This window comes from Anser brachyrhynchus (assembly GCF_964034855.1).
Source record: "Anser brachyrhynchus genome assembly, chromosome: 16".
Lineage (NCBI taxonomy): Eukaryota > Metazoa > Chordata > Aves > Anseriformes > Anatidae > Anser > Anser brachyrhynchus.
In genome coordinates, this window is record NC_137734.1 from 11555240 (window position 1) to 11574010 (window position 18771).

General features: G+C 59.6%; 1 protein-coding gene across 2 annotated transcripts in view; it reads right to left on the reverse strand.

Annotated features, from left to right (window-relative positions):
* The window catches only part of CBFA2T2 (CBFA2/RUNX1 partner transcriptional co-repressor 2), a 63595-nt gene extending 61997 nt beyond the window's left edge, over window positions 1-1598 (reverse strand). For both annotated transcript variants that reach the window (XM_080557872.1, XM_080557871.1), the window contains exon 1: window positions 1445-1598. In XM_080557872.1, the coding sequence (XP_080413998.1) occupies window positions 1445-1472 (28 nt within the window). In that variant the 5' untranslated portion in view covers window positions 1473-1598. The remainder of the gene's footprint in view (window positions 1-1444) is intronic.
* Window positions 1599-18771: the final 17173 nt, after the last annotated feature.

An 18771-nucleotide genomic window follows, 5' to 3' on the forward strand; every position in this document is an offset into this window, starting at 1 on the left:
TTTGTAACTGCCTTAGGGGCAAAACAACCTCGCTCAGAACATCCCCACACACTCTGCACCGAGCAGCGCGATAAAGCATTCACCCACCCCCTGCAATTTCCATCGCTGGGTAATTCCTTCTTCCTAGCAGGAATGTAGCTTTCAGGGTGGTTTCCATGTTAAAGCTGGCATCTATCTTTATGCTGCTTCCCTTTGAGCAATCACACTTCATTTTAAAATTCCCTCATTTCCTCTGAGCGTTCCGATAAGCCCGTAGTGCTTTTCTGAACTACAACTTATAAACGGATCGCGAGGAGGCCATGGTCCAGCCCACAAAAGGCCCACGCAGCCCATGAGCCATCGTCCTTCCTCCCTCTGCCTGGGAGGGTGCTGAACCCACTCCCAGCACACACACTTCTCTGCAGATAACTGCTGCACACAGACAAACAGATGAGAAGAACGATCAGGAGGCCAATACCTGACGGGCACGTGCCAACCATCTATTCTGCTCCTTGGCAGCAGTAAGGCACTGCCCTGCACTCTTGCCAGCCTCACGGCTTTCAGCGAGACCGCAACTGTTCCAGAAATAAACGTCCCGTTTTGAGAAATTAATGAAAGCAGGGCTCCCGTTATCCACGTTCCTACTCCCAAACAACAGGGCACGCTCAGGGGGTCCCCGGCAACTCCACACGCACACACGTGCACCCGGTCCTGCTCAGCTGAGCACGCTGCGGCCTGCCTGCGAAGACAAGAGGAAAACACGGCAGCGGCGGGCCCGCAGCACCCCGAACCAAGCAAAGATATCCGAAAACTCGCCCTGGGCGCGAAACGTGTCCGGTCCCCGTCGCCTCTCAGCGCTGGCAGCGCGTTGGCGCTGGCAGCTCGGTGGCACCAGGCTGTGGCAGCGAGCGGCTCGCCGACCACCGCCGCGACCCAGGACCACTGCCGCTGCCCCACGGCCCGTCCTGCCAGGGGGCAGGGGGCCCCCAGCCCACCCCGCTGCGCCCCTGCTCCGCGCCGCCAGCCCCACAGGGCACTCGGCAGGATGGGGCAGGGCCAGCCCCGCTGCTTTGCCTGGCGGCAATAAACCGCATGCTAGTTAAACGTGCACTAACACAACACACACACCGGTAATATCCGTGTGCACCCGTATACATCCATGTACATCCGTATACATCTATATACGTCCATATACGTCCACATACACCCATGTACACCCATATACACCCACATGCACGCACACCAAGCCTGTGTGCGGCCGCAGCGGGGCACCCCGGGCATGCAGCGCAGCCCAGCCCGGCCCAGCCCGGCCCAGCCCCGCGCGGTACCGGCGCTGCCCCGGCCGCCCCCCCCCGGTCCCCCCCGGCCCCCGGCCGTGCCGAGGCAGCCCCGGTGCCGCCCCCGCTCCGTGCCGGCCCCGCTAGGCCCGCCGAGCCCCCCCCCGCCCCGCCGCCGCGGCTCTTACACTGGCAGCCTCCCGGGATCCCCACCATCGCCCGGCTCCTCGCCGGCGCCACGGCCCGGCCCGGCCCGGCCCCTCGCCGCCTTCTCCCGCTCCCGGCGCGGCCCGAGCGGCCCGGCCCGGCCCGGCCCTGCCCGCCTCTCGGCGTGACGCGGCCGGGGGCGCGGCCTGCCCCGGCCCGGCCGCCCGGGAAGGGCCGCGGCGGTGGCGGCGGCGGCGGGGCCGGGCCGGGGGCGCTGCCGCGGGGGCTCCCCGTGGGGCTGAGGGGAAGGCGCGGAGCTAAACGCGGGGAGCCCCCGGAGCTGCTGCCCCCGGAGGGCTGTGAGGAGAAGGGGAGAGCCCGCCCAGGGCCTGCCTGCGAGGGGCGGCGGCACGGCGGGGCTCCCGGGGTGTGTGCCCCGGGGTGTGTGCCCCCGCGGTGCTGTGCCCCCGCGGAGCCAGCTGCCCCCGCGGGCCGGTGGAAGGACTCAGACCACAAAGGCGCCCGGGCCGGGCTCCCTTCCCCAAAATAAAGCGCTGACACCACGATACGGGGCGTTGCATCTCGTTCTAGATAACTCGTTCAAATAAGAATCAGAAAAGGGGCAGTATTCATGCTTTTATGAGGATTTAATTGTAAATTGTATTCTAGCGTTGATTTTTGGAACCTCCAGACCGATCTCGCCTTGCCTGCCAGCGCCGCGCTGCTCTCCTGGCCGTGCAGAGCCTCCCCGCAGCGCCCAGCGTAACCCAGGGACGTGACGGTGCCCAGCAAACGCCGCGCCGTGCGCAGGGCCCTGGCTCCGGCCTGGGGACAACGCTGGGGGACAGACGCGGTGCTGCCCACACGCTGCTGCGTGTTTGGGGAACTCCGTGGTGCTTGAAGGGCAACTGGGATGAAGAGCGCGGCTCTTCGGCAAGGACGGCCACGGCTAACCGCTCAGGCCTTCCTCCGTGCGGAGCGGGCTGAGGAGCTCTGTCACCAGCCCGTGAGGTGAGGTGTCACTTTGCTGCCGAGGGAGTTTTGTGTGCCAGCAGCTCTCCCACGGGCCTGGCCCATCTCCCGTCACCTCTGTCTGCAAATTCCCCACGGAGTCCGCACACAGAAAAAACTCATTTAGACAGACTCATGAAATGAAGCTAAGTCAAAGACCTGAAATGGGGGTGTTTAAACTCTGGCGGAGTCCAAAGCTTGGGTGCCATTTCCCTCTGGTAGGTACCTCCAAGCCCAGAAATGGTGGAATTTTGGATCACAAAAGCTTCGCTAAGTGTCTGTGAGTTCCGCCCGGGGTTTGTCGAGGCCGCACGTGCAGCAGCAGCCCTGTGCTGACAGCTGGCCAGCATCTGAAAACAAAGCGTGAGGCTGCTCCTGTCCTGAAGGAATTTGCCCTGAGAGGTTCTCCGGGGGCACTGCAGGTAGGACAGCTGGGTCAGGGACTTCCCAGCAGACCTAAAAGAAAGTAGCTGCACGTCTGCAAATTGGGTTATAGCTGGGGTTTCTGTTCCCATCAATAAAATACACGTGGCCCTGGAAGCAGGGTCAGGACCCAGTCTCCTGTCCTGGGTTGATGCCACGCCACCAGTTGGCAAGTCATGCTGGTACCAGTGTGCCTGTGGCTCTTCGCTTCCTGCAGTCCAGTGGCTCAGCCCTTGCAGGGCTCAAAGCCAGTGGAGGGGACCTCTTAGGATGGAGAAGGACACGCAGACTGCCCACCCTAAGCACCATTAAGTCTCTGCCTTTACAAACAAGGCAACGAGGGCTGTGAGCCCTGTGCAGCTCTGGGGAAGAAAAGGCAGGAGCCCCTGCCTCCGGCCGTGGGCCGGGGCTGCTATTTCCCAGTAGGACCACGCTCCCAGCAAACAGGGTGTGAATCCCCCCAGTTCTGCACTGGTTGGTCCTGGTCAGGCGCCCACTGAAAGCACAGCTGTGGGTGAGCTGCTGTGCTCTGGTTGAGATCAGCTTCGTTGGAGTTTGCTGGCATCTCTCAGGTCCAGAAGTCCCATGATGGAGCAGATCCAAACTTGCTCTAACACGACAGGAACAGCCGTCTAGTCGCATCGTTCTCGATTTAACTTTGTGGCTTTGCCTCCTCCCCTGGAGAGACACTAGCACTTCGCCATCCCAGCCTGTCCATGAGCGCTTATCTCTGGCCATGCTGGCTGCAGCTTGACTCTGGCCCCTGCTTATCATCGCTTTCATTTCGGTGTCATCTACAGCCTTCCTGTGGCCAAATTTACCCCAGCGAGGCAGAGAGTGCTGTTGTGTGGGGTGCTGATAGGGGTTTTGTTTTAACTTGGCTGGTCTCCAAAGCCAATGAAACCCCTAGGAGAGCAGCAGGCTGGGCTCCATCCTTGGGGCAGCCTCCCAAAGGCTTCACCAACGTGATGGGAGCAGCTCCCAAATCACCCGGCTGTTCTCCCCATCCACGTCCCAGTGTCTCCCCAAGGCTCCCAGGAGAGTTTGCCTGCCCTGGAGCCCTCCACATGCCCCAGGGCAGAAGAGGAGGTGGGAACAGCCGTGCTGACGGCGTGGGGCTGTCCCTGCCCTGCTCCGTGTCCCAACCATCCCGGACACCGTGGCCTTGGGGGACATGCCCTGCCTTGAGGTGTCACTGCTGGGGACGTGGAGGATGCGAGGAGGGCTGGGGCAGTGATGCAGAGCATCCCATCTCCCTGGGGAAAGCTTTGAGGGAGAAGCTGATGTATGTTCATCTTTCTGGTAAGCAGCCCTGGTGTTGCCAAAGGTGAAGCCATGGGTACAAACCGGCTCCGCTGCGGGCTTTGTATTGTTCTGGTATTTCTAAACATGAAACAGCCACAGAGGAAAACCTCAAAGACGAAAGGACTGTGCCACATATCCCTCATAATGCCAGGGTAGTGTCAGGGCATGGTGCATACAGGGGCCAGTCTTGCAGATCTCAAGACCTATGGACGATATAGGAGCTCAGGGCAGCAGCTCTGGGGACAATTCCTTACTTACACGCGGCTGCCTCGCAGAAATGAGCTCATGTGCTACACGTGTCACCCTGCCGCTCCTCCATCCAGCATCTTCCACAGCGATGGGGAGCTGTTCTGTGCTGATGGGGAGCTGTTCTGAGGTTTCTGTATGTCCTTGAAATGGGCTTGCACATTAGAGAAGATGCTCCATGGGCACATGGACTGTATTTGGAGCCCTTTTCATTGTGTCATTTGAAAGGGATGTGTTTGGGACAAGAGACAGACAATTTCTCAGCCCAGTGGTGTATGTGGGTACACAACCTAGAGAGGAAGTTATGTGTGTATAAATACATAGGTATGTAGCACGTCTGACTGAGCACCCACAGTTTTGCAAAGAGCATTTTTAGGACTACAGATACACAGTCACTATATATGTGGTATACTTATGGTCAGTAAAACACAAAAACATTAAATATTCAGACCACAAAATCACGCACTACACAAGTCAGGAAATGCTCCCGTCCCCTTTAACCGTGTGATCACATTTAGCTGTATACCAGACAAACGATCAAGTCACAGACTATGATTTTCCATGTATGTGATTTTCTTTGGTGCACAGGTGAACGGAAGGACAGATCGTTTCGAGGACAGATCGTTTCATTTCTGTTCGCTGCCCCACCACATCCCCAGCCGTCCCTGAGCACCCGTGTGAAGGACCCTTCTGGCCTTGGCCCTCTTCCACGCACTGTGCTCCTCCCAGCTCCTGCTCCAGCTGCTGCAGAGGTCCTACCAAACCTTCCTGCATCGCATGGCCTCGAGTCCCCCTCTACACTGAAACGACGAAGGGGACTTCAGATGGAAGCTCAGGCTCCGGGTGCAGGACTTTGCAGCCTTGCTCCTGTCCTTCCAAAGCGTGTGTTAGTGTGATGCCCCCCCCCAAGAGATGCCCTGTGCAGCAGGGTACGGACCGAGGTGGGCCAGCAGCAGGGCTGAAACGTGTTCAGATCCCGCCTGGTGAAGCTGGTGAGGTATCTGAGAGCAGCTGAAGGTTGCCGTCCCCTGCAGACCCATGTCCAGGTGGGGAGCAGGATGCTGAGCCACGGGTAGGGGAGGTCCTGGCTGGTGGCCATGGCCCTGGGCTGGAGGGAGCGCTCTGGGGCAAGGACTCCGGGGGCTGTTCTTGCTCCCCACAGCTCAGCTCCTTCAGCCTTGTCCTGACTCTTCCTCACCCTTTGCTGTCCCCTCCCAGGTCCTCACCCTCCCTCTAAGGGGCAGTGAATCTATCAGCAAGGATTAATGGGTTCCATCAAAGAATGGCAAACACAGAGCAGGAGGGAAAGTTGTTTGGACATCTCTCACTTCACAGGCGTGCGTAGCTCTAAAAATGCTGAAGAAAGAGTGATTACTGCCATAAAAATGAGTGGGAAATGAGATAAAGGGTTTATCTCACAGGCCAGGTCATGGCAGAGTTACCTGCCTGCATCCTTCGCTACAGACTGGTTTTCAAGACAAGGCAAAATGGAAAGTTTAGCGCAAGAATCACAACAATGGAGAAAGAAGAGAGAGGCAAACAGCATCAGAGCAGGGCTGGAGCCTGGTGGTTTCCCAAGGCCGGTCCTGGCATCTGCTTCTCATTGGTGGCGCTGGTGACCTGGGCTGGAACGAGCTTTTGGGCAAAGACGCGCCTGTGCTGGCTTCCCACAGCTCAGCTCCTGATTTCCCACTAAGGGAATTCCTGAATTCCTCGCTGAGGAAACGCAGCCTTGCTCAGGGTGCTCAGTGCCGGAGCTGGGGGTTTCCCTCCCGGTCTCCACCACCCAACAGAACCCGATGACCTCTGCAGAGCCGGCGTGCCACCCAGCCCCGCAGCCCTGCTCCTGACAACCTTTCTTGGGTCATCGCGTGGCTTTGGTCGTGGTGCTGAGCCCCGTGGCTCGGCTTGGCGCCCGCTGCAAGCTCTGCTCTCTTCCTCCTCCGTACGCTGCCGGCTGCAGTGCCCAGACCCCACCAGATGCCGAGGGGACCAGCAGGGCTGCGAGGAGCACCTGCAGCAGGCAGGCATCCCCGCCGCAGCCCTCGCGAGCCCACCGCTCCCTCCTCGTGCCACCCTTGGAACTGGGATGGCCTCGGCACCATGGCGTGCATCGCGCCCGCTCGCAGCACCCGTGCCGCTCGGGGACCCGCAGGACACCTCCAACTCCCGGCGGCGGTCCCCAGCCCCCTGCTCCCATCCTGAAGCAGCGCTGAGCCCAGCCCGTGCCTCGCCACGCAGGCTGCCTGCCATCTGGCACGAGCAGGGCCGAGTGGAGTTAAATAAATGTTAAATACACACTAATACCATGTGACAACTAGCGAAAGGCAATGACTTCAAGCTTGAAGAGTCTGGTTATGTAAACAGCATCCTGAAATTAATATTTACCTTTTAAAGCAAACAGATATTTGGGGTGTTTCATAGTCTTTCTGCCTAGCAGATGCCAAAAACAACAGCTTGGTACTGCAGGGAATTGGCTTGACAGCTCAGGGGACGGTGAACTCCCCAGCAGCCTCCAGACTGTGAGGTCAGGACCGGTCCCTCTCTTTTCAAGCAGCTAAACTCTCACAAGCACCAGATTAATCTTTGCTCAGGGGCTGCAACCCCTAACGAGGAGCAGGAGCGGGGAGCGCGGATTCACGCAGCAGATGGGCTGGGGGATGAAGGCTTTGGGGATGCTCGGAGCAAACCTTGTCCGGAGGGATTCCAGGGGGACAGAGGGGCTGTTCCAGGCTCCATGTCCAGCCCTACCTGCATCCGTGGAGCAAACCCCGTATTTTTTCCTCCTTTAAGGGAAGGTCGTTTTGCAAATCGCAGCCCAAGCCCACTCCAGCTCCCCGCACAGCTCCCAGACCTTCTGTTGCTCCTGCAGGACGTGCTCCAACGGCTGTCCCCACCGACCCCTGCGTACCTGGCTCTTTTGGGGAGCTCGGCAAGGTGTTGGTGGCATTTCCCAGCCACGGGGTGGGCTCACACCACACGCTCTGTTTGCCAGGTGGCTGAGGATGGAAGCTTTTAGGATCCTTATGCAGCTTGCCGCTGCTGCCATCACCCTGGGTTTCCCTTTATTTCACCCCACCCCCGCTCCTATTGCACCTTCTCGGCTTCATCCCAAGCCCCATGCTTTCATCCTCTTCCTCCGAGGGACACCTGGGGACACCCAAGCCACCAGCAGCTGGCCAAGGGTCTCGGGCTGGTGTCTCTGCATGGGGTCACGCTCAGTGGGGACGGAGACGCACAGGGCTCGGAGCCAGAGGGCTCGGGGAGTGGGATGGGGCCGGTCCCACGGCCTGAATCCGGCCCTCCAGGACACAGCGGTCCCGTGAGCATCACGCCGAGGGGATGCGGGGCTGTCACCTGCTGCTCACCCGATGTGCAGCTGCTGGCTCGGGAGGACAAACCGGCAGCTGCTTTCGGGGGCCGGTACCTGCAAAGTAAACCCATTAATGCAGGCGGTGCGTGGGTGGGAGCCAGGGCGGGACGGGGTTGGGAGGATGTGGGGAGGCTCGATTGCCCCTGTAAAAATTAAAACAAACCAACAACAGCTTTCCTAGGATGGTTTGGAAAGAGGTGTCAGCGCAATTGCACGGACAGGGGAATTTGGGGGGCTTGTTGTGCTGAGAAATGGGGAAATATTGCTAAGGGCAGGGCAGGAAAAGCAGCCTGCAGGCTGCCAAAAGAGACGCTGAAGCACCACGATCATGCACAGCAAGATGCTGGGGGGCTTCATTCCTCCCTCGTGTCCGGGGGGGCTTGCAGTGAGAAACTGGGGCTAAAGATGGGAGGGTGAGACCTGGCAGTTCATCAGTCCTTGGGGACATGGGGACCAGGGAGCGAGAGCTCCGCCGGGGAGCGGTCAGCCCTTCTCCTTCCTGAGCCGGTGCAGATGCAGGAGACGGGCTCAGAAACTTGGGTCTTTCGTCTGTGCCACATCCCCAGGTCCGCTCCCTGATTAAAACAATTCCTTGTGATGCTGGGTGCACTGTGATCCAATGCCCATTTCCCTCAAACAGTGCTCGATAGTGGGAAAAACCGTGAGTCCCCGCTATGCAAGTTAATGAGTTACTCACATTTTATATAAACGTCTAGGAATTGAGGCTCTGAATGTGCAGCCTCAAATAAATAATTCTCTCCAAACTGGAAAGAAAGCAATAGTGGAGCTCTGGGAGCGTTTTCTGAGCCGAGAGCAGGAGTGGGAAATAACGGAGCAGGATGAGATGCCGCAGCGATGCCCCAGCACCGCCGGCTCCTCTCCAGTGCTCCAAGGGCACCCAGCTCACGTGAGTGGTTTTTTTGGATAAGTTTTTGGGGAAAAACCCATCCAGGTGTGTGCTGCTGTCCCCCCAGGCGGTGTGGCTGCCCTTGGTGCAGCGGGGACACAAGGGTCGGGGCAGCTTCTGCCACAGGAGGCTTCAGCTGGGCAATGCTGGGCACTAATTTGGATGAAATTTCCTTTTGGAAAAGACCAGGGAATAAGCATGTGGCGTTTTTATTCCCAGCTCAGCTTTGTTTTATACGATAAGCCTCAGAGCTTAGATCAGGAATCGAAATAATGAATTTCATTGTTACTAACTTAAAAAAAAATAAAATCCTTTAAATGGCAAGTTCTGAAATGTTGTGGTTTGTCTGGCTGTTCTGCACAAAAAGCGATCTGGAAGTGGCCGTGGCCGAGCCCCCATCCCCTCTGTGTCCCCAGAGCCTTCCCTCCTGTCCCTGCCGTGTCCCGGGGCAGGCAGCGCTCCGGCCCCGCTCCCCTTTTCCTTTGCTTTCTTAGGGTCCCAGCACCCACCCGGGGGCTCCCCCGAGGCCGCCAGCCCCACCAGCACCTCCCGTGCTGCTCCCAGGGCTCTGCCCCGCGTCGCTCCTCTCCTCGCCGTGCCGGGGCCGGATCCTGCGGGGTGCCCCGGAGCAGCCAGCCCCGCCGGGGAGCGGTGGGTAGCGCGCAGACCATATCAGAAATGATTTCCTGACAAACAGTGCGGCTCATTGTCTGTTCTCATTTATAAACTGCTCCACACCAGCCATCTGATATCCATTATTACAATTACAAACAAGCCCGGTAACTCTCCAGCTGGTCAGCCCCAGCCGAGCAGCACTGCAGCCATTCAGGGATGCCATATGGTACCGGGGCTTCCAAAGCAGCATTGTCAATCAGCCTTATTAATTTCTGAGTTCGTTTCTTTTCCTTTTAGGGATATATGTGTGTATATATATATATATATATTTGTGTAATGCAGAGACGCTTCTCTGGCCTTAATTTGGAACACGCAGCTGACAGAATAATTGCAACATCTAAATCGACGCGGCAGCTGGCGGGGAAGGGAAGAGCCCGAGCCCCACGAGCAGCCCCTGAGCACTGGTGCTCGTGCAAGACCTCCACGCGCCCCTCGCCATGCACACCACAGTGCGTGCCACGAGAATATTAAAAACCCATTAGCTCCAGAGCGCCGGACACGGCTGGCTTTTTTACTGCAGACGCAGAGTTGCTAACGGCCATCTCCCTTCGATCCCTTTGCCTCCTTTGAGCCGTATTTGTTTTTTTCCCAAATATTTTGGAGCCTCCGGGTGCTGTTGCTGGAGACAGCTACAGGTGTTGGTGAGCTGCCGGCTCTGCCCACGCCCGCCTCTGTTCTGAGCGAGCGCCGGGGTGCACCCATGGGTGCTGCATGGCTGCAGCGGGGTGGCCCCTCCATTTGGGGTCATTTATGGGGAAAGAGGCACAAACGCACCAGCTCGTGGTGACTGGGCATTGCGTCTTCTGCGCTCACAGCAGCCAGCCACAGGGCCTGGTGGGTTCAGTTTTATTTATTTTTTCCATTTTTTTTAAATTATTTTTTCAGTTTACAGTTTAAATCAAAAATCAACAAGGACCGATTTATTTTCTTGGCTTTTTGTGACAAGCCCTGCCCCAGCTTGGGCTCAGCACCCAAAAGCAGTCAGGGCTTTCCCTCCGCGGGTGCTCGGTGCTGGGGGGAGCAGAGGAGGGGCCAGCGGTGGCCGATGTCCCTCTCTGTGGCACCCTCAGGGTGTCCCCATGAGAGTGGCCCTGCGCATTGTCTGTCCGGTCTCTCCCCAGTTCAGTGCCCGGTGTTTCTGCGTGGGGAAGCGCCCTGGCCGTCTGCTACGGCACCCAGCGGGGCCCACCCCGGAGCAGGGTGCTGGGAGGGGCCGTGCACCAGCCCTGCCCCAGCTTCAGCAGGGGCCTTCACGGATTTCATTCGTGGAATTCCGCCCTGCGCTGTCGAGGAGTCAAAATATTGAACGGTTGTCAGAGAAGACAGTGGATCTGCACCTGACATGTGGCTGGAGCTGGATTTATACGGAGTTATTTCCGAGGAAAAATGCCTGTGGGGCTATGGATGCCTTCGGCAGCATCCCCAAAAGCAGCCAGGAGGAGGGATGAGCTGCGCTACAGGCACCGTGCTTGGGGGCTTGCTTTGTATCCCAGCCCACACGCAGCGATACAAGGCAGGGCAGAAAAAAGAGAGGAGAACCTCAGCACCGTATGCCGGGTGGCCAGGGTTAGAGCGCAGTGCGCTCTGAATCGCATCGGCTATCCACAACCCAGAGCAGAGCCCCAGCCGGGTGCGGCCACGTGGCCGGTGGCCACACGGGGACACACGGGGCAGAGCCAGGGCACGAGGACGAGGACACGCTGGTGAGGGCATGGGGGGACACAGCACAACCCTGTCCCTCCCTGCCTGCCCCCATCCCGCACGGCTTCGGCGCTTCAGGGCCACGTGTGTCCCCAGCTCAGCTGCTGCAGGAGCTCTCACTTCTCCCCACCCCACCCCAGGTGGACGCCCCCGTGCCACAGGTCCCTTCTCAACTTTGTACGCTGCTCATGCCTATTTTCTTTGAATTTCTGGATTTGTGCCCTTTTGGTTGATTTCCCCATGGCTCTTCACTCCGGCTCTTGGCGAACCATCCCACACTTTCTGCAGGAGGCAGCTCACCTGCTTTGTGCACTGCCTGTGGGGGTTTCAAGCCACCCCAGCGCAGCCCCTGCAGCTCTCCCCACGGCAAATCGATCCCAAATGAGCAAATCTTGCATGTGGCCGTGCCACGAGGGAGCCGCTCCACAGGGGCTGGCACCACGTGCCCCTCCTGTTTCCCCAGCTTCTCAACGGCACTTGTTCAATAGCACCTTGGAGATGTGACATTTCTCATGGGCAAGCAGGGGCAGGGACAACCTCCGGGGTTCTGTGGGGTTCCCCTCCTGGCCTCCACTGCGGATTCAGTCCTGCAGTGTTCCCTTTGTGAGCCAAAAAAGGGCAAGTTGCTCACACAGCCCCTGACACGGCTCTGGGATCTGCAGCCCTGCTGCTGCTCTTGCTCGAGCCTTCCCCACACACACCTTTTTTTTAAATGGGATTTTGATGTTTTCTCAGCATTCTTCGGTTCTGATTTCACATCACTCCTGGAGCTGACTCACTGCTGACACCGTCTTCTCTGCACACCCGAGGGAGAGCCGAGGCATCACGACTTCTGCTCCTGCCTCTGCCTGCGTGGTTCCCTCTCCTCCGGCACTTCCCGAAGAGCGCGGCTCCCCGCGTGCTACCGTGGCACCACCACAGTGCTGAACTTCCTTTATTTTGAATCATTCTGGAAGGAATCTGGAAATGTTGGTGCTCACCTCCCCGGTATTTAGGGGAGAACATTTTGGCAGCTGGAAGACAGGTCCCCCCGTGGCTCCCCAGGCTGTGTCCTCCTGCCCGAGCACCGATCCTGATAGTGCCATCGCCATTTCTGCACGCTAAGATTGAAGTTGGGAATGATATTTGGTTTATATACACTCATGTCCCATGTGTGCTGACAGCCCCACATCACCTGGAGCTGCGTGGAGCAGTGCAGGGATGGGAAGCAAGCAGGGGTGGGGAGCCAGGGGGACGAGCACCCACGCAACGCCGCGCTGCAGCGCCCGCTTGGAGCTCGCTCCATCACCAGCGCAGCTCTGCCTTTCCAAGAAACTTTGGGGGAGGAAAAAATTAAAAAATCATATTTTTTCCATTTGCGGCTAGAGCGGGGCCAGATTTTGCAGCAGTATGATTTTATATTTTTGTAAAGTGGAGCTTTCTTTTTTTTTTTTTTTTTCGGCCAGCACATCCCGAAGGGCTCCCGCCACAGCCACCGCCGTGCAGGGGACAGCGAGGGCGGCCAGCTGAGTCACCAGCGCGGTGCCGCCGGAGGGGACCGGCTGCCTCTCCTCGGGGCTGCCACCGCGGCTTTGCTTTGAAAACCCTCCAGTGCTTTGTTCTCCCTCTGATACAATCCATTTGGAGCAAATGCAGTTTCGGAGCATCTTGCCAAGCCCACAAGCTTTTTGGGAGGCTGCTGCGAAGCATTAGCGGCAGATAAGGCCCTCCGCGGAGATGGATGTCTGGCGAGGGAGGCGGCGGTGGCGGGGTCTCCTCCTCTCAGCCCCGGCCTGGGGACACCTCTGGCTCCTTTTCCAGCTCCTTCCCGCCGGGGCTGGGGGGCCTGACCCTGCGCATTGTTGCTCCTTGCACCCTGCCACCTGTGGGCCCCTGCTCCCCGGGGGGCCGGTGCCAAAGCAAGCAAGGGATGAGGGTGCAGAGGGTTGGGATGGACCTGCCCTGGTGGGGTCCTGGTCCTGAGAATGGGGGGTCCGGAGGCCTGGTCCCTGTCCCTGCAGTGCCAGGGCAGGAGGTGTTGCTGCTGAGACTGTCACAGCGGGGTGCAGCACAGCTGCAGGCCTGGCACTCCCATCCCCTTCCCCTATGGCTTGGAGATGCTGAATTTCTGTATTTCTACCTATAGGCAGCATTTATGTGCAGCATTTGTACTGGGCAGAACTTACGTGCAGCATTTACACACACACCATGCAAAATCTAGAGCACGCAAAATCGATACCAGGCACCACTTACACCATGCACCATTTGCATGCAGCTGTGATACCATGCAGCGTTCATACTATGCAGCATTCACACCATGCAGCAGTCACACCATGCAACATTTATACGCAGGATTCATACCACACAGCACTTATACCATGCAGGATTCATACTGTGCAGCACATACACCACGCAGCACTCGTACCATGCAGGATTCATACCACGCAGCACTCATACCACGCAGCACTCGCACCACGCAGCACTTACACGCCGCATTGCCCTGCAGCAATCACACCACGCAGCATTTGCGTTCAGCATTTCCACGCGGCACTGGTGCCGTGGTGCCAGGAGGGGAGCAGAGGGGACGCATCCCTCCTGCCCCGCGCCGTGGGCTGCTGGCCGTGGGCAGCACCGGGGACAGATGCAGCAGGGTGCCCGGGTGAGCGGCGCGAGGAGCCTGTGCTGCCAGCAGCCCCCAGCCCCACGTCCCCAGGGGACCGAGGGCTCTCAGTGACGGTTGACACGGGGTGGAAGCGGGGCCGGGCGCAGCGGCGGGGAGGTTTAATGCCGTTATAAGCCGGGGCAGGGGGTCTCCAACAGACGAGGGCTCGCCGGCCAGATGGGGAGACCCGTCTGCTGCGCCGCCTGCGCCGGGGCCACAAAGGAGGGTCCCCTCGTGGCAGCTGGCCCCGAGGAAGAGGTTACGGAGCCACGTGGCAGGGCAAAGCCCAAGGGTGGCAGGGGCGGCCCCGGCCTTTGTTGGGGTCACCCCTGGCTGGCGGGGGAGCAGCTGGGATGGAGCCGCGGGGTTGGAGGGCGCTGGGACAGCTCCGGCGGGCAGCGGCAGTCTCGGGGGGCACGGCACCGGCTGCGAGACCCATTCAGAGCCGTGCTGCCTTTGTTGCTCTTGCAGATGATGAATCACTCTATTTTTCCCCCTTTTATATTTTTCATTTTTCCCCAGAAAGAACAGGACTGGCCCCGTGCTGAGCATCCTCCTGCTCTGACTTGCAGCAGCCCGACGGGGGCAGGGACGGGTTCCCGCCCTGCCCACTCACCCCTTTTAATGTAGGGTGAACCTCAGGCCGTATTTCAGCCCTGGGGTGGGTGCCAGGATCCGGCCTCACATCCGGCTCGGCTTCCCCCTCGCAAGCGGCGCGGGGCTAATTTCAATTATCTTCTCCAGGCCATATGAATTCTATTAATATCAAAGTAATGAGGTAATTACTGTGATTTGGAGGAACGGCTGGGGAATTGCTTTGGATAGGATTTCGCCAGCCGAAGAGGGTAAATTAAAACCTCTGTTTGGAAGGGAACAAAAGGCTGCATCCGAGGCGAGCAGAGAGGCGCGGGTGCCAGCCCAGGGCCGTGGGGGACACCCAGGTGGGGGACACCTGTGCTGCCATCCCTGCACCCCCCCTGCGCTGCGGGGCCCTTTGGAGAGGCCGTGGGCAGAGCTGGCAGTGCTGGCCATGGGGCACTCGGCGTGGTGGCATCTCGGAGCAGGGCACGGCCACTAGCAGAGGAGGGCCGGGGGGGCTGCGGGAGCGCGGCAGGCACGGAGATGGGGACACTCGGTGTCACCGCAGCGCGGTGGCACGGGGTGGGCAGGAGGCAACCGCCCCGGGATGGCCGAGACGTGGCAGCGGGCGTGCAGCTGGGGGGGAGCATCGCTGACACCCTCCACAAGGCATCGGCTGGAGGTGGCGAGGATGGTTTTGGCGTCGCAGCGCTGAGCAGAAAGCCCAGAGCCTGGAGCTCTGGGGCGCAGAGGCAGAGCTGAAAATCCCCGGCAGAGCCCAGGGCTGAGTGCGCGGGGTGGGACGCGTGTCCCCTGCCCCCTGAGGGTGCTGCTGGCCTGGCCGCAAGCCCAGCCTGGCGACACACGCTGCAGGGAGCACTGTCCCCGTGTCCCCTGTCGCTGCCACCCGCTGCGGCTCCGGACCCAAAACCGCTGGGGGAAAGGGGGCGGTGGGAGCCCCCCACGCTCCTCCAGCTCACCCCACCCCAACCTTGCGCACAGACCCCCGGAGCCCCCGGCCCCGGGGGGGGGCTGGGGGTGGCCGAGGAGGGCTGTGCCCCCCCGGAGGGAGCCCTGCTCGCTGCCGAGCGGCGCTTTGCTGGCCCCTGCTGTCAGCCCCGCGCCCTGCGCCCGGCCCCGGCTGCGGGCTGGCCGCGGCGTGCCGTGGGGCTGCCCCTGCCCACGCGTGGCACCGAGCCCCCCCCCCCCATCCCCGTCCCCCTGCCGGGCTGCTGCACGGAGGGGGGCTCTCCCCAGAGCCCCCGCTTCTCCGGACGTTTCTGGGAGCTCTGGGAGTTAAAAATAAGCCTCTGGGAGCTGTGGGCGCGGGGCCGCCGCCAGCTCCCCGCGTGGGGACAGCCGGCGCCTGCCCGCTGCTCCTCGCACCCCGGCCTCGCTCCCTGCCTCGGTTTCCCCCCGAGCACACCGCGGGCGAGAGGCCGCAGGGGGATGCCGGTGGCACAGACGCTGCCCCCACGGTGCCAGGGGACGTGCAGGGTCGTGGGTGGCACCTCCAGCAGCTGCAGCACAACATCTCGGTGGGCCCAGGGGCACCCAGGAACTGGCGTTTTCCTTTGCGAGCTGCAAATTATCCAAACCACGGGGGGTTTTCCCTGTGGCCTACATAAGAGGTCAGTGGGGTGACCAGCCCAGCAGCAGGTACAAACGTGCCGGTACATTTTACAATCTGCAATCAATGCGCTGACTTTTGTGATTGACTCCTGCCCTCTGAACTACCTTAGGGGCTGAGTGGAGTCCTGCCACCGACGCCTCTTGGTCCTGGAGCGGATCTGAGGCACAGAAGCTGCAGCAGGCAGTGAATACCGGGGTCTAACGGGTGAGGTCTGCCTGGTGCAAGGCCAACAAGTGGTCTTGCAGAAGATTTGCTGACTTGCTTAAGCCAGCCGTGCCTGCTGGAGCAGCCAGACTGTGCACATCACTGCCGGCCAGAGTGTGACAGCTCTGCTGCATCACCCAGCTTCTGCCTTGCCCAAAGCTGTTTTAGCTCCCAGGTGCTGCTTTTTCCCATTTCTCCGACAGAAATCATCCTGCCTTGATAATGTACCTGCCGTGTGGTAACAAAGGTATTCTCACAGCAGGGAGCCCTGCTAATGTGACCATCTTGTAGGGATCCATATGGGAAGAACCTGGGCCGAGAAGGAAGAAACTTTGCCGGGGCTGATCGTGTCCCGGAGAAAACAGCACGCTGTCGGGTTAGAGGAGTCAGAGACTCCAGAGATTTTATGGTCAGACAAAGCCACTTTGCTGCATTTCCTGTATACCAAAGGATGAATCACTCAGTTAAGTACACATTGCACATCTGAATCTCTTTTATTTCCCTTTCTGTCCCTGCCAGTGGTTTTTCAGCCATTGGTTCCCGCAGAGTCGCTTGGGCAGAGCAGGACCAGCTGCCCTGTGTGCTGCCCGAGCAGACCGAGCACCGTGGGCAGCCGGAGGTGTTGTTATCTGGCTTGGGAACATTGTTCCAGCCCCTGAACGCGAGATTTTATTTTGTTTCACAAGTGATTAATTTAACTAATGCAACTAACGGTGCTCTATAAATAGACCGGTGGGCTTTGACACAGCTCCCGTCTGTGCCAAGAAATGAGGCTAATAATAGCTGCTTAACCACCAAGTCCAGGGGAGCGGGGAGATTCTGCAGAGAAAATGCCAGGACAGGCTCAGGAGTGCAATGAAAACCAGCAGCGAAAGTGGCACCAGCCCCACGGGCATGGGGACCCCAGGGTGGGCAGGGGTCCGCACCCTCCGCACTGTAACGTGGGGGTTTTGCACATCTGGCCCAGCTGTCTTGGGCGAGGAATGTGGAAAATCCACTCAGAAAAGTCTTGGGAAGCCACCTCTCGTGCCTGGCCAGAACTGTCGTCCTTCGCCCACCTCTCCTGTGTGTTACGCTCACAACACCTTGCAGCAGAAGCATCCCCTCTGCTGGGACATGGGGGGCCCTGAGAAATGAAGGACCCTGAGAACACGCGGGGTGAGGGCATGCCTGGGGGACCAGGCCTCTGGGAGGGTCCCTAAAACAGCAGCCCCTCTGCTCTGGGGACACCAGGACCCCCAAAACATCCTGCAGGCCTGTCCTCCCAGTTTGCTGACACCTGAAGCACTCGCCTTGGGTCACCGTCCGACGTAAGTAACTGGTGCAATTGCTGAAGGACGATAAAGCTGCTGAAAAAGAGAGGGGAGAGGGGGTCCCGCAGCTGTGTGGCCACAGTGTCCGTGACACAGGCTTCCTGCGGTGACAGCGGTGGCTGTCCCCGAGCCCGACTGGGCCAACAGCTCTGCCGTGTCTGCAGGACACAGGAGGGTGATTCGTGGCATCCCGCATCCCGCTCTCCCCTGCTCTCCACGTGCTCGTGCTGCCGAAGCCCATGCTGGGCGGCTCTGGGGAGATAAATGATGCTCTGGGTTGGGACGAGGAGCTGCTCTGGGCGAGGCTGCAGCTCCGGGGAGGTGAACTCATCCCCAGGCGGGCCCTGGGGACCCAGCTGCTTTCTGCATCCCAGCAGGATGGGGCGAGATGAGGTTTTTCCCTTTACATGGAATTGCTGTGCTCTGGATTGCTCCCTTCATCCACGCACGAGTGTTGCATCCGTGCTGCCAGGGCTGAGAAAGCAAAGCCAGCAGCTCAGACGGTGCCGTTCTGCAGCACTAAAAGCAGCGTTTCTGGTTTCCACCAGCACTTCCAAGGGGAAAGGGGCCTTAAGCAATTACCTACGCTGGAAACAACAAGGGAAGGAAAAAAAAAATCCAGGCAAAGCTGATTTGCAGGCTGGCAAATACAGCGAGCGCTTTGGGGGTGGATGGCAGGGGGAAAACCAGCCCTGTCTGCCCTTGGGAGGACAAAATTCCCCCTGCCGTAAGCGAAGTGAGCTCGGAGCCGCGGGGTGCACGTGGGGGACGGGATCGTCACCTCCAGACGGGTGCAGAAGGGACGCGGAGGGGAACGGCTACAGCAAGCTGCACCGTTAGGCAAACCCGGGAAGCCGCTTAAACCAAACCCCGGACTTTTTTTATTGAAAGGAAATTTGGAACATTTGAGCTGTTTCGTAAGGACAAAACCTCCAGGGTTCCCTCGGGTGCAACCTCACCAAATTCCACAGCTGCTGCTGCGGGGGAGGCAGCGGGGTAGGGGGGGACGTTTTTTCTCCCCGGCGTGAGGATGGGGAAGGGCTGCCTCCCCCCGTCCCTGCAGCCCCTCGCCACGTGCCCGTTCCGGGTAGATGCGATGAAGTTCTTCTGAATCTTGGCGTTTTGCAGAAGTTGGAGCTCAGCGACCTTGGTGGCCCCAATCCTGGAGGCCTCTGGAGCTGCCCGAAGCTCGAGGGGCACGGGGGGATGCGCCGAGGGGTGTTTTTTTTCGTTCCTAATCGCTGCCGCTCGGTTGCAGCAAGAAATGCCGGTGTGCCGAAGACAACCAAGCGCCGTCGCCGTCCTCAAGAAGCGGGCCCAGCGCGGGGCAGGCGGGGGGGCCCCGAACACCCTCCCC